This window comes from Puntigrus tetrazona, chromosome 20 (assembly GCF_018831695.1).
Source record: "Puntigrus tetrazona isolate hp1 chromosome 20, ASM1883169v1, whole genome shotgun sequence".
NCBI lineage: Eukaryota > Metazoa > Chordata > Actinopteri > Cypriniformes > Cyprinidae > Puntigrus > Puntigrus tetrazona.
In genome coordinates this window covers 7,490,742-7,504,556 of record NC_056718.1, presented here as the reverse complement: position 1 = coordinate 7,504,556, position 13,815 = coordinate 7,490,742, and the positions used below count along the sequence as shown (strand labels likewise).

Below are 13,815 nucleotides of genomic sequence, written 5' to 3'. Positions count from 1 at the left end.
ATCGGCGCCCTCACGACTTCATTTTGCAGCTTTCGGGGTGTTTGGCCACATGGCGTTTACAGCTCACGTGATTGGCTCCAAAAAACCTGGATGAATGAGTTTCCATCAGCACGCTTTGGAGGGTTGTATGCCAGCTAAACTGAGACGATTGGGAACATTTACAAAATTTACGGACACCCTTGGGTTAGTAATTATAACATTTACATACAGAATACTTAAAAGGCACAGAAACAAAAAACAGGCTGCTTAATTAAAAGCGTCAAGACAGAGGGTAAAAACAGTAATGTGAAATTTGATTTTGGCTTGAGCAACCTTGGCTGACACTGTAAATGGACTTCAGTGGAAAAAACAGTGTTAAAGTGTAAAATACCATTCCTTTTAAACTCAGACACGTACGCAGTGCACTGAAAATTGCATATGCTAAGTGCCCAAGCACAAAACGAAGTGCGGGCGCATTTGTTATCTTTAACCTGTGGGGTTTGGCTGGATCTTTGACGACTGAGGCTCGTAAGAAAGCTGGGACTGATCTACCACAGCATTCAGTGTCTAAACATCTGCTATTGAGTAACTCACTGTGAATCATTATACTTAAACTGCTGTTTAACCACTAGCTTGCCATTCTCCTTCAAGCAACTCAACTGTGTGCAAGATTTAATATCATTTTTAAACCAATCAAAATAGGCTAGTAATGATTTGAGTACAGAGAGAGACCAACATAGCTTCTAAGTAAAAAAAAAATACAACAAAATTAAATAATTAATCGCATATTTAATTCAGTTAATTAAATGACCATATATTAATTATATATATAATATATATATATATATATATATATATATATATATATATATATATATATATATTATATTTCCCAGTCTAAAATTCAGTAGAGTGGTTTGCTGTTCTGCTAGAGATTTACATTATTTTGTACCTAGTGCAATGTGATACAACTGCTCAAGTAACCTGAACTTTACCCATCAAAACAGATCACTGTGCTTCATGCCACTTCCCTGAAATGCTCCCACATGCACACACATACACAGATCTGCTCACACACATAGCAACGCAGCCAATCAGTTTTGCTGTTGCTACAGAAACAGCATGCTTTTCATGTCAACTACAGCTAGGTTGCTATGGGAATACATATACACGGAAAACTCTTTTGGTCGTAGTTAAGAACCGAATGACAGGATTGGCGGCTTAGACAGGTACAAACACACTCTTAGAGGCACGCACACGCGCACACACGCACACACACACACACACACACACACACACACAATAATACAAACACTTAGAAGCACACACACAGACACATACATATATACATATACATTATATATATATATATATATATATATATATATATATATATATATATATATATATATATATATATATATATATACACAAAACACACTCTTACAGGCACACACACATATATAATACAAACATGACTGCACTTTTTGATTATAGTCACGCATTGATATCAGTTCTACTGTATTTTGATTATAATCACGGACTTGTTTACATATCTACAGCCCACATTCATAAAATCTCTTAGAAACAAACCATAATAATAAGCCTTTGTTGACTTAGAACTAATCTGTCATTAATTCAGTTTGGACTTTGGTCTAAGGTTAATTCTGCTTTGATTGGTCAATGACAAGCTGCTCGTTTGTTCTGTCCTATTTGTTAATTTACTTTAAAATATAGCAAAACGCAATTCATGCACAGAGAGACATTTTTATGTCTGTATAAGAATTCATTTTGTTCATTATTTAGCTTTGTTTTCTTGCGGGGGAAGTACTTTGGCGTCTCTTATTATTATCTCTTAGAGACAGAAAGAAAATATTTGAACTGCTTCCCTACTATTAATATTTGAAAAACATCATGTGATGCGACCTACAAAATTCATGTGGCTCAACCAACACGCCAAAAAAAAGGACCACTGCTGATCCTCACAGCTGTCAAAAATATAATATAATCTGCCCAATTTGTAAAAATCTCATGCGCTTGTGACATTTATGAATTAATAATGAATCCATTTGTTTTTATTCATAAATGAACCAATACGTTTACATTTATATAAAAAAAACCCTAAATTTAAAAACTAATAATTTTTTAGATTATGGAGTTCAATGGAAATGTTATCAGCATAGCACAACGTGACCTTTTTTTAAATAACTTAAATGGTATAAAAATGGGTCAAATTCACATGAAACCTGCTCGAATACAAATAGTACATTTCAAAGAAGCTGGAAAATGTGTATTAAAATTGGCCCAATAATGAAGGTAAAAGCTACGTTTTAATAACTCCGACCGTCAATGGAAAGGAAAAGCATTCAAGCCTCTGGGTAAAGTATTTAAAAGCCATCAGGGTGGACTATGGATGGACGATCACTCAGGAAGATGAAACAAGCGGCTCGGTTACACCTCGATTTAACCTCCGTGAAACACCAGCCCTCACCTGACTGCGATCCTTATCCACCTTCTTGAAGCATTTGTTCAGCGACAGATTGTGGCGCACTGAATTCTTCCAGCCAGTGGGGGCGCTGGCGAAGTAGGGGAAGTGCTCCAGTATCCAGCCGTAGATGTCTTTGACGGGAAGTCTCTTGGAGGGAGCGTCCTCTATTGCCATGAAGATGAGGCAGCTGAAGGAGTAGGGCGGTTTGCGGCTGGGACCCGAGGACAGGTGGTAGGGCGGCTCGCTGGGCTCGGGGGAGGACGACGGCGAGGAGGAGGGCTCTCGGCCGCCGTTAGCGTCCTGCAGGGGGCTGACGCTGCGCAGGCCCGAGTGGCCCAGGCTGGTCAGGAGATCCGTGCTCTCGTGCAGCCAGCTGAGGCTGGTCAGCTCCTCGTCCTCGGCCCGGCTGAGGGAGGCGGACAGGGCCAGAGAGAGGTCAGCTGCCTCTGTGTCCTGGTAGAGCTGACTCAGGCCCCGCGCCACGCTCCCGCTGCTGGGCCCCTCGGCCTTCTTCCCCGGGGGCATGACCACTGGACCCATGCAGCCCTCGGCTCCTGCAGAGACACGAGAAACACTCTGTCAAGCGACGGCTGGGTTTTATGGGGGCGGGCTTTATCGGACTTCGAATTGAAAAGGCTTAATTGGAGCTCTTGTATATCTGATTGCATCCGGGAGGAAGCGGTTCGCGCACAAGCGCAATTTTTGTAATAAAAGGGCATTTAAAAGTCTGTGTTTATGTTTGTGCTGGTTTGCAGGGCTGCACAATTCAGAACAACTTAAGAAATTATACAATCATACAAATTAATAAACAATATTTATTACAAAAGAAATGTGAATTATTTTAATTAGAATTTAAAACTTTTAAATATAAACCAATAATAACGTGTTAAAAATGGTTACAAAAACACTTTACAATTGTAATATTTAATATGTAATAAAAAGTAATATTTAATAGTAAACTAAAATATTTAAGTATTTAAAATTAAGCATTTAAGGAATAATAAATTATAATTATTATTAAATAAATTATGAAACAAAAAATTACATAATAATTACTACTAATAATATTATTTTCATCATCATCAACTAAAATATGAAACAAAATATGAAATTTCTGAATATGAAATTTAATATTTCACTCAAAAAAAACTACTACTACTACTACTACTACTACTACTACTAATAATAATACTAACAACAATACCAATACCAATACTACTACCACTAATTATAATTATTACTATTAAGTAAAATACTAAACAAAACATGACATGATAATTAGAATTTGTCACTCTAAAATGTATTCACTTAATTAAAATTAAATTAAAATTAATGTAATTACTACTACTACATTATTTTCTCATTACATGTTTGTGAAGCATTTTGAGAATTTCATTACTGACAGACAATAATTATTATTTACAATTTTATATACATACACACATACATATATATATATATATATATATATATATATATATATATATACATACACTTTTTTTTAATAAACCTCCAGTACTGCAGTAAACATACAATTATATAAAATTAGTCTGGTTTGTGTAGTTTACAAGATCAACAAATACATGAGGCTAAAATCTCTGCATGTTAAGTTAATCTCTATTTGTAGATTTGTATTTGTTCCCATGAAACAAATGTGTACTCTGAACTCCCAAAGAGAAATGAGACTGAGAAATCAGCATGAGAACGGGAATCCACTTCCATATTTCAGAGGTGAGATCAGCAAACAGCAAAAAGAAGACAAAGTTGTGACACTCAATAAATGCAGTTAATTCAAGCTTAGGCTAGTCAGTCAGCCACAGTATATTAGTTAGTAAGTAGTAAGTAATAGCATATCAGTGTCAACAGAGTAACTACTTCAGCTAAACTCACCAGGCAAATCAGCAGCATTTATGACCATTTGTTTTCAACTGAGCACAAACATTAGATTATTTGGTCTCCAGAGAAGATTGTAAATTCTGTCTCCGTCCAAAGGCTTTAGAAGAAATTAAATATGGCATTCGAGTCAAATAGGCTACATTTTTTTCTCTGGATACTTTAAGCACTTTTTGTACTTTTCGTACCTTGGCAGTGAAAATGAGAATTCACTTTCCTTCTTTGGAAAACGGATGTTCATTCCACAGAAGAAAAGGAATGATTAGAATGAAACGAGGCTGACTAAATAATAATACATTATAAAGGGATATAAATAACATTGATAGGAATAGTTCACCCAGAAATTTACATTCTGTATTAAAACCTGTATGAATTTCTTTGTTCTGCTGAACACATTATAAAGACATTTTAAGGAAAGTTTGGGACCAGGTTGTTTTGGGGCTTACATAGTATTTTTTTATACTATCGAAGTCAATGCTGACCCAAAAAATAAGAGATAATAAATTTTTATTTCTGAGTGAACTATTCCTTTAAGAATATTATATAGTGACAGTTTAAACAAAATATATATATAATATAAAATAATACAAAAATAAATAAAAATAATAAAAAATATGTTTTTTTTTGTTTGTTTTTTTTTTTCCTTGAAGTAGAAAAACAAGTTTAGAATCCTGGATGATCTAAAGATGGCGTAAAAAGTCATACTGATGAGTTAAATGGAAACAAAGTTAATGGTAAAAACAAAAAAAACAATGGTGAGATAAAAGAAATAAACCCACAATTGTACAATTTAAAGTCACATTATGAGTTATAAAGTCATTGTGTGAAACACAATTGAACTTAAATATAAAGTTGCAATTAGGAGAAACAAAGTCCCAAATGTGAGTTGATTTCTCACATTTATAAGAAATAAAGTCACATCCATGAGATAAAGTCACAACTGGGAGAAATGAAATATCTGACTTCATTTCCTATAATTATAAGAAGTTGTGAGATGGAAAGCCACAACCACCTTTCTTTTCAGGCTTCCTTACAAAAATGATGTTATAACAATGATGCAACCTTTTTTACAATGGAAAATCTGATCCGTTCTCTTGCAGCAGCTGTGTGTGTGTGTGTGTGTGTGTGTGTGTGTGTGTGTGTGTGTCTGAAGTTTCAAGGCGGTAGGGTTAGCAGGAGGTTGGATTTTAGTGGAAGTAATCCTGGTGCTATCTGAAGATGCATAAAATCTCACTTATCACACACTGCCCAAGTCACAGTAGGAAATCCAGTTAATCTCTCCCTACAGCGTTACCCATCACTTTTAACTCTCTCTCTGACACCCATGCCAACATGTACCCACACACAATTATACATATGCCACGCGTGCATGTCGACGACGTGCCAGGGGCAGCACCCCCCTGATAAGGTGATTCAATCAGTCAATAACAGCATATGCAGCTGAGCGCTCCTTGGAAAATGCACAGTCACGCCTCAGGGCTGCTTTTGACACTCGCGCTCACATGTCAAAGCAGCAGCTCTCTTCACTCGCACTGATTGACAGCTGACAGCTAGCGCTGCGTGGCGAATACAGCATCTGTATCCACGGCAACGGAGCCAGAATATTATCCAGCCTCCCAATCTGGAGCAGAGATTCCCTGGGGTCAGTCGAGGCATGGCTGCGTTTAGAAGGCAGATTATACAAATGTGGACGGCATCACATCCACATCACGAGCGTGGAAAACAAACTTGTGGGTTTTCCAGCTGGAATCAACTAGATAGCAATAAACAACACCGTTTTAAACTGAAATACAACAGAAAACTGTTACAGTCCACTATTTTAGTCAAGTCTATGAACGGGTCCATTAATGAGCAATCAAAACGTATTTTGGTAGTACAGTTACGGTTAGATCTGTGTACTTTGCTATTAGCACAGTATTTACATAGAATCCCACAGCATGTTATCCAAAAAACATAGTATATGTACATTATAATCAATCTGTAATATAATGGAATGTAATATATTATAAAGGACATAAAACAAGTTAAAATTATAGGCTATACCTGCTGAAAATGAGCTAAATAAAATAAGATACTGGTCTAGAATGGTATCGATTCCTTCTTTAACTTAAGCTGGTGTTGTCTGGTCTTCCAGCCTGGTCATAGCTGGTTTGCAGGCTGGTTTAGAGGGCTTTTAGCCAATCACGTTGGTCTCAGCTGAGCAACCAACTAAAACTAGCTGAAACCAGCTTGGCCAGGTTGGGAGACCAAATGACCAACAAACCGTCTAACCAGCTTATCTCTGGTTTGCAGGCTGGTTTAGAGGGGGTTCAGCTGGTCCTGCTGGTCTTAGCTGGTCAGGTTGACCAGGCTGGGAGACCAAATTACCAACCAGGACAAACCAGCTAAAAACCAGCTAGGTCAGGTTGGCGGGCAGCTGAGCAACCAACTACAACCAGCTAGACCAGTTAAAATGTCTTCTTCCATCTTAAGCTTCCCGGCTGGTTATCATTGGTTTTCAGGCTGGTTTAGAGGGGTTTTAGTTGGTCACGCAGGTCTTGGCTGGTTGACCAGCTAAAACGTGATGGCCGGTTTGGGAGACCAACTTGACCAGAATGGGGGTCCAGCTAAACCATCTACTTCCAGCTAAGACCAGTCAACCAGTTTTTTTTTCCAGCAGTGATCAGTCGTAAACATAGCGAAACTGATTCATCAAACATCAAGGGTTACAATGCAAGGCGGTTTTCTAGGAACATATAAACGCACATATATACACCCGATACGCAGGTTTGCTTTTTGTGTATCTGTGGTGGCGCTGCCACGAAACATTACATCTGACAGAAAAGGGCCAGCTAATTTTACTGTTGCTATGACAACAAACTACTCGAACAGGGTACCGTTGGGGCTGCCAGTGAACTTCCCTTACGCTCAAGAATCAATTACATTTTACCGTTCACAAACAGAAAGTTTGAAACCAGTTTTACTTAAGCCCTAGAGGACTGCTCTGAAATAAGGGGAATTCAGCAAGATATTTTAGGTGAGAGTTGTGACAAATGACCAAAGAGATCTGAAAACCGAAAACAACAGCTCACCAGACTGCCCATTATGTGTCGAAACTAAGCGACATTTCAGCTCAGTACAAAAGAAACAATGCAAGCTTGTCAGCTTTAGTTACGACAAACATACAAAAAGTACCATGTTGTTATTATTATTATGATGATGTTCGTTACTTGGATAAATATGGATATACTAAAGGCATACAAATATTATAACCATGGATTAAATTAAAATCTAATTAAATTGTTAGCTCAAGCTTTCACCAACTTGCATTTTTACCTTAAAACTACAAACGAAACAGAAAAACCTCTAACAATAGAAATAAGAAATACTACCTATATTGCATGCCATAAACAAACAAACAAAACCCAATATAATCTTCGTTGTGCAAATGAAACAAATTTATTCCTATTAAAATTACAAAAGTGATTTAATGGAAATCAGCGAGAGATTCTTTCTTTTGTTGCATAACATTAATGACACAGACGGCAGCAGGTTTATTAGACTGCTGTCACTTTAAGACCAAATGACCAGACGTAATACACTGACACACACACTTTCTTTCCCAGCTATTTAGGTTCACTTAAGACACAAAACGGCTGTATGTGCACAGGGTTCACGTGCGTGCACTCGAACCATCTCAGTGCGAGCGCATACCAAAATATTTGCCGCTTATTGTAAAAAGAAAGGAAAACACAAAAGGAAAATTATTAAAAAAAAAAACATCAAAGAAGTGATTTACCAGACAAAAAGGGACAAAAGCGTTCCCTATAAATGAAAACACCATGAGACATAAAAACGCTTCGTTTAATGCTTTGCACATGGCAACCACAAATAACATGCGATCAATTACGACCGTTACTGCAGGGATTCTCATGAATTAAATCAAAGCAAACGTCTCAATGGACTAAAAATATTTAAATTCCACAAAACCTGCTAAACAAACCCTTCAACAATAAAGCACCTTCACGTAACCCTGAGGTGAATCTCGCTTATGAGCTCTCAGTTCTGGTACGTAGAGAGAAAATAATAGACCTTTGTCTCGATGTCAACACAAGCATTGAGAGAGATGGGAGATTCCCCCTCCTTTCCAGCGCTGAAAAAAAGAAGACTTGTTTAGTTTCCATTTCCTCAGTTCCCATGACAACAGTGTTAGGGCACACCGGGGCATGTACATACGGCCGACCAATCAGCCAAGCCACGCGCAGATCAAAGTACGCGGTCCATCCTTTCAGGCAGCCACATCGGGAAAGTCCATAAGCCATGGCAGCAAGGTGAAGGTTCACTGTCCGAAGGGGCCGGAGCGCACTCTGCTCTAGCAATAGCAATAGACTCGGGGCGAGAACTTGCTTCGTTCCGTATGATCCGCAACTACCCACCCGCTCTCACCGTTGGAAGAGTTACAGCGCTCATTTGCTTTATTCCCCCGCTCCCCTGTTCCCTCGCTCCCTTGTCTGATCTGAGCTTAGTGAAGGTGACCTGAGCGCTCTCAGCCCGAGGGTCTGCGAGTGAAGTTTGGTGCAGAGAGCAGACCTCTACTCTCAGAAGTCAGGCTTAAAACAGCGCTGGCCCCGGGCCCCTGCATTCACGGCATACACTGGCAGCATGCTAAGAGACGCTTTTGCAGAGGGTCCCTTTTCTTTCTCACTCGGTTTTTCTCTCGATTACACGGTCTCTGCTTTTGACCTGAACAGTAACTGATGGGAGGGGAGTAATCGGGGAAAGAGCAGGGAAAGCAGAAAGACTCCCCTCTTTGCTTTTATATCCGGTATGACAGTATCTCCACAATACATAATTTCATCATTATGCATGCGTGGAGCACATACTGGGCTGCAGTGCAAAAGGAGAGAGTAATTCCTGGTAGTTTATTAACCAAATAAGAAGATATCTTACTTGGTATCAAACGGAGTAGTACATTATATATATATGTTTATACATATATATATATATATATATATATATATATATATATATATATATATATATATAATATACATTTATACTCACTAAGCATAAGCATGCTTTTACGCTCACTTTTTTTTTAAATATACAGAAAAAAATTTATATTCTGAAAATGCATTACAATTTACACAATTTTTTTTTTTATTTTAAGAAAGATAAAAAGAACAATTCATTTGAAACATGAATTGATCAGTTTAATGCATCCATGCTAATTAATTTAACTAAAAACTCTGACCTCAAATTTTTCCAAATTTTCATATATATATATATATATATATATATATATATATATATAGTTTTAAAAAATCCAACAACACAGTTACTATTTTGACACGTCACCCAGTTCGCAAAAACTTTTTTAAAATTTAAATTGTGACGCTTTTATTTTGCTACAAGCTTTTCCATTAATTATTCAGCAAAAACAGCAAGCTTTCATTTTGACGTGCACTTTTTTAGGTGTTTGAACTAAACACTTTTTACACTACATTCCTTTTAAATAATTTACTAGATTTACATGCTTATGACAAGAACTGAAAGACCGTATACTGCGCACAGACAAGCACATTCATTGCACTAATCTCCTATAATAAACTCCACTTTGCAAACAGTGCGATAACTGTATATCCTTAATGTTTATTTCCAGCACTGCACGACCGCCCCACACTTCAATTCCGAGTTCATTACTGCTTATTTTTAGAAACGGAGACACACGTGGAAATGATTTCCAGCGGTAAACATCAGCAGACCACAGATGCCGTCGATAGAGTTATTAAACTTGAAATATCCCCTTAAAGGTCCACCCAAAAAGGTCAACGAAAGGTCATTCAAAGTGTCCATTCATTCAAGTTTAAAACTGTTTACAGAAACTTCCTGAAATCCAAGTGGTTCAAAAACACAACCGCAAAGGCTTCATCCCGGGGGGGCATCGCCACTTATCTCCGGCAAACATGAGGACGGGCCGCTCGCCATCAGCCCCGAAGTTGGCTCCCGCAGGTTACACCAGTGACTAGCAACCTAGCATTGTTACCAAACTCTTTCCTGGCCCTTGACCATCAGCAGAGAGAAGAAAAAAAGAACATCCTCTAGTCATTAGCAGCATTTCAAAGTCATGGCGTCCTCCAGCGTATGCTGTTTGACAGGCCCTGCCAGGGTAACGTGACTGAGGGATGATGGTACCGTGATTAGACAGAGGCTCCGGGGAGCAGCCACGCATCCGCGGATACGAGCGCAGAGGACAGGAGGAGGAGTGGAAGAGAAGATGAGACGGGGACCGTGAGAGCTGACAGTCCAGCGCCAGATACATATTCATCAAACGTGCCCTTTGTGATCCGTCCAACTCCAGACACCACGCACTTCTGCTGTTCATCAAACTCAGCGAGACCACCGCAGCCCCCCGGCGTCCTTGCCGTGTCAGTTTGTTCAAACAATCCCCTTCGCATCCTTCGGCAGTTTCAGTCCACTTCCTACACTGGCCAGGGACTGGACTTCGTAAACAGTACGGTGAGGATAAATAATAAATCAAGCAGATGCTCCGTTATACAGATAATATCGGCTGTTTTGATGCACAGCCTTGTGATCGGGTCACAGGTGGGCCTGTCTATTAATTCGTTCAAATAAATATTACAATTCAAAACGAAAGTGGTTATAGGGAAAGTGTATTCTTTAATATTGCGAAACATCATTGCATTTTAAATAGCTGTAATTTATTCCTGCGATGAAAAGCTGAATTTTCAGGATCAAGTCTAGGCTTTAGCATCATGTGAATATTTTTCTTGTATAATTAGCATGCTTTTGCAACTCAAATTAATGGATATTATTGGATATTAATGGATATATTTAATGTAGAAATATGTGATAAAGCTGTCCTGGTGTCATAATGAAAAAAGCGGTTTAATATTTTGACAAAACTGGTTCACTGCTTAAATGATACTTGAAAGCCAAAGTCATGTGGTGCGACCAACAGGAAATGACATCAGAGGCGTAACCGTGGGTCGGTAATCATATAGTCATTATATTTGGAAATATCTTTTACTTAAGACAAATATGTAATAAAAACACCACAACACAACAAAACAATATAACAATCATTAGGGTGAGTACTAAGTATTGTTTTCTATTTTAATATATTATAAAATGTAATTTTATTCCTGTGACACATCAATGCTCTAGTCTTCAGTATCACATGACCCTAATTATTTTATATGCTAATTTAGTAACAACCATAAACAACACCTATTTTTATCAATGTATTATCAGTAATTAAAAGAAATATTCATTTATAAAAATAACTGAAAGGTTACACTTATGTAGGAAATAGGGTTAGACCACATGACATTTCACATGGTATTAAACCAAACCAATATAAATACAAAAACTACATTTCTAAGGAACCAAAATGCATTTTATAAGTGTTTTCTTTTTTTTTGGGGGCGGATCAAAGCACTTGCTAATGCCTGAATCTTTGATCAGTAATATACAGATTCGCATCGTAAAGAATCAAAAAGCGCGAAGAGACATTTTGGCTTAATTCCACGATTCTTTCCGAACTCCCAACATTCATTAAAGCCCTTGTGCTCCGGCAAAGGACATGATGATAAATAGACTCAGATGTTGAGAGCGTGAGCCGCACACTTTGGTGAATACCTGATTCCTCCGAGCATATTCAGAGCATGATTCAGAGGAGTCAGCATCTCGGCTCCGCTCCTGCTCTTCACGAGGGCCCCTCACATAATAGTCTCGGGCACTTAATCATCACGATAAGAGGACAAAAGAGGAGCTTTCCTCAATGACAGCTCCTCGAGAATAATTGACCCTTTATTGTGCCCGAGAATAAAAAGTTCAGCGCTGGGATCAAGAACCAAGGAGGTCCGTAATACCTGCTGAAACGATCCATTAGCGTTCACTTTTAACTCAACGGTAGTTACTCGACGCAGGATGTGATTTTGAATCCGCTATATACTTTTGAATGGCTATCAATAGAAAAAAAGATGCCCCGTAAACGGAACTGTTTCAGCACTTTGCTTTAATCTTCAGCTGGTTTATGCTAAAGTCAGTGAACTCTGACCCTTGACCCAACAGTACTGTCCAGAGAAATCGAATTAAGTGCAGCGTGAGTCACTTTAGCTGAAAGCATCTGGGGATTCACTCACGTTTTGTCTGAAAAAGACAGGAATTCCCGTTCATAAAAAGTGGAGCAATCATTCTCAAAGTTTTCAGCACATTAATGAAGTGTTTAGTTGCGCTTATGCAGAGACATCTGAAGAGACAAAGTCAAAGAAGCTTCTGTTGCCTGCCACCTTTCCTTTACAAATGGAAAAAATATGCACATTTTTGAATATTTTTGTATACGAAAAATGTACTTTTATGGAAATTTTATTATTTATATATGTGTGTGTGTGTGTGTGTGTGTGCATAAATGTCTATATGAATATAATATTAATATATTGATATAATTTTTTTATATTTTATTAAACACAGACACACACATATATAAACTTTTTTTTTCACTCTGAAACAAATATGAACCTGAGCAGACACTTACTCTCCATCCCACACACAAACGAACTGCCTTCTTACTGTCGCTGGCTACCAATCTTCATTTTTCGAGGTCAAGCTTGGAGTTTGGGGGACTTTCTTTGGGGGACTAGCTGCTGACGATTTGTCACAACACTCTAAAAGCACTTTCCAGTAAGTCACTACAGAAATAAGCACAAAAGCAGACCAATTCATTATTCATTACCTGCTTTTAACAGTCCGCTAAGGCCATGCTATGTTTAAGCACGGCATGCGTGGACCTTCTCGCACAAACACTTCAGACAGGAGTAACCGGACCCGCAGCGAGTCATCACCGCCACAGCTGTTCATTCAGACCCGATCAGAGCCGTTCTCAGATGACCGGCGCTATGAATGGAGCGGACGCTGCCTCGGCACACAGGACTATTAAGGTATGAACTCTTAAGCTAAGCGGCAACGGTGAAAAAAGATGATCCTCGTTCCTGCTGTTGTTGGTAGAGAGCGAGTTTAGGGCCTCTCTCCGACTGTGTTCGGCCTCGCTCCGGCGTTCAAGCTCTGACATCATACAGGAAGGTATTTTTCCCCTTTGCATTGCCAAAGAACAGGCCCACGCATGGTCCAGACAGAGCGGAGGAGACACACGGGAGCAGAGGGACAAGCTCGTGAAATGTGACTGGAGAGGTGAACGTGAGAGATCTGAAACGCAGCTCTTGTCGCTCGAGATCTGGGAAGCAGAAATCCTGCGCCGCGCACCTAGCCAATGATTTAATCGACGCACCGGTGAAGACGGACTCGGTACCGAGGGAGAGAAAGTCATTTAGATCCATGTGTGTGATTTTATTCGTGGCATTTGCTCAGAAAGCAGATGATTGTTCCTGCGTCAAAGTTCCAGCTGGAAACAATCAGAGCGCACCTGAGGTTCCCCTTTAAAATAACACAAACAA

At 38.7% G+C, this 13,815-nt stretch overlaps 1 protein-coding gene across 4 annotated transcripts in view; it reads right to left on the bottom strand.

The window, feature by feature from the left end:
• The window catches only part of LOC122324611 (forkhead box protein N3-like), a 34,363-nt gene that overhangs the window by 15,263 nt on the left and 5,285 nt on the right, over window positions 1–13,815 (bottom strand). For 2 of the 4 annotated variants that reach the window (XM_043219155.1, XM_043219156.1), the window contains exons 2-3: window positions 13,098–13,795; window positions 2,471–3,021 (exon numbers count right to left, since the gene is read on the bottom strand). In XM_043219155.1, coding sequence (XP_043075090.1) covers window positions 2,471–3,007 — 537 coding nt within the window. In that variant the 5' untranslated portion in view covers window positions 3,008–3,021; window positions 13,098–13,795. The remainder of the gene's footprint in view (window positions 1–2,470; window positions 3,022–13,097; window positions 13,796–13,815) is intronic. The other 2 variants (XR_006247209.1, XM_043219154.1) reach the window with 1 other exon arrangement.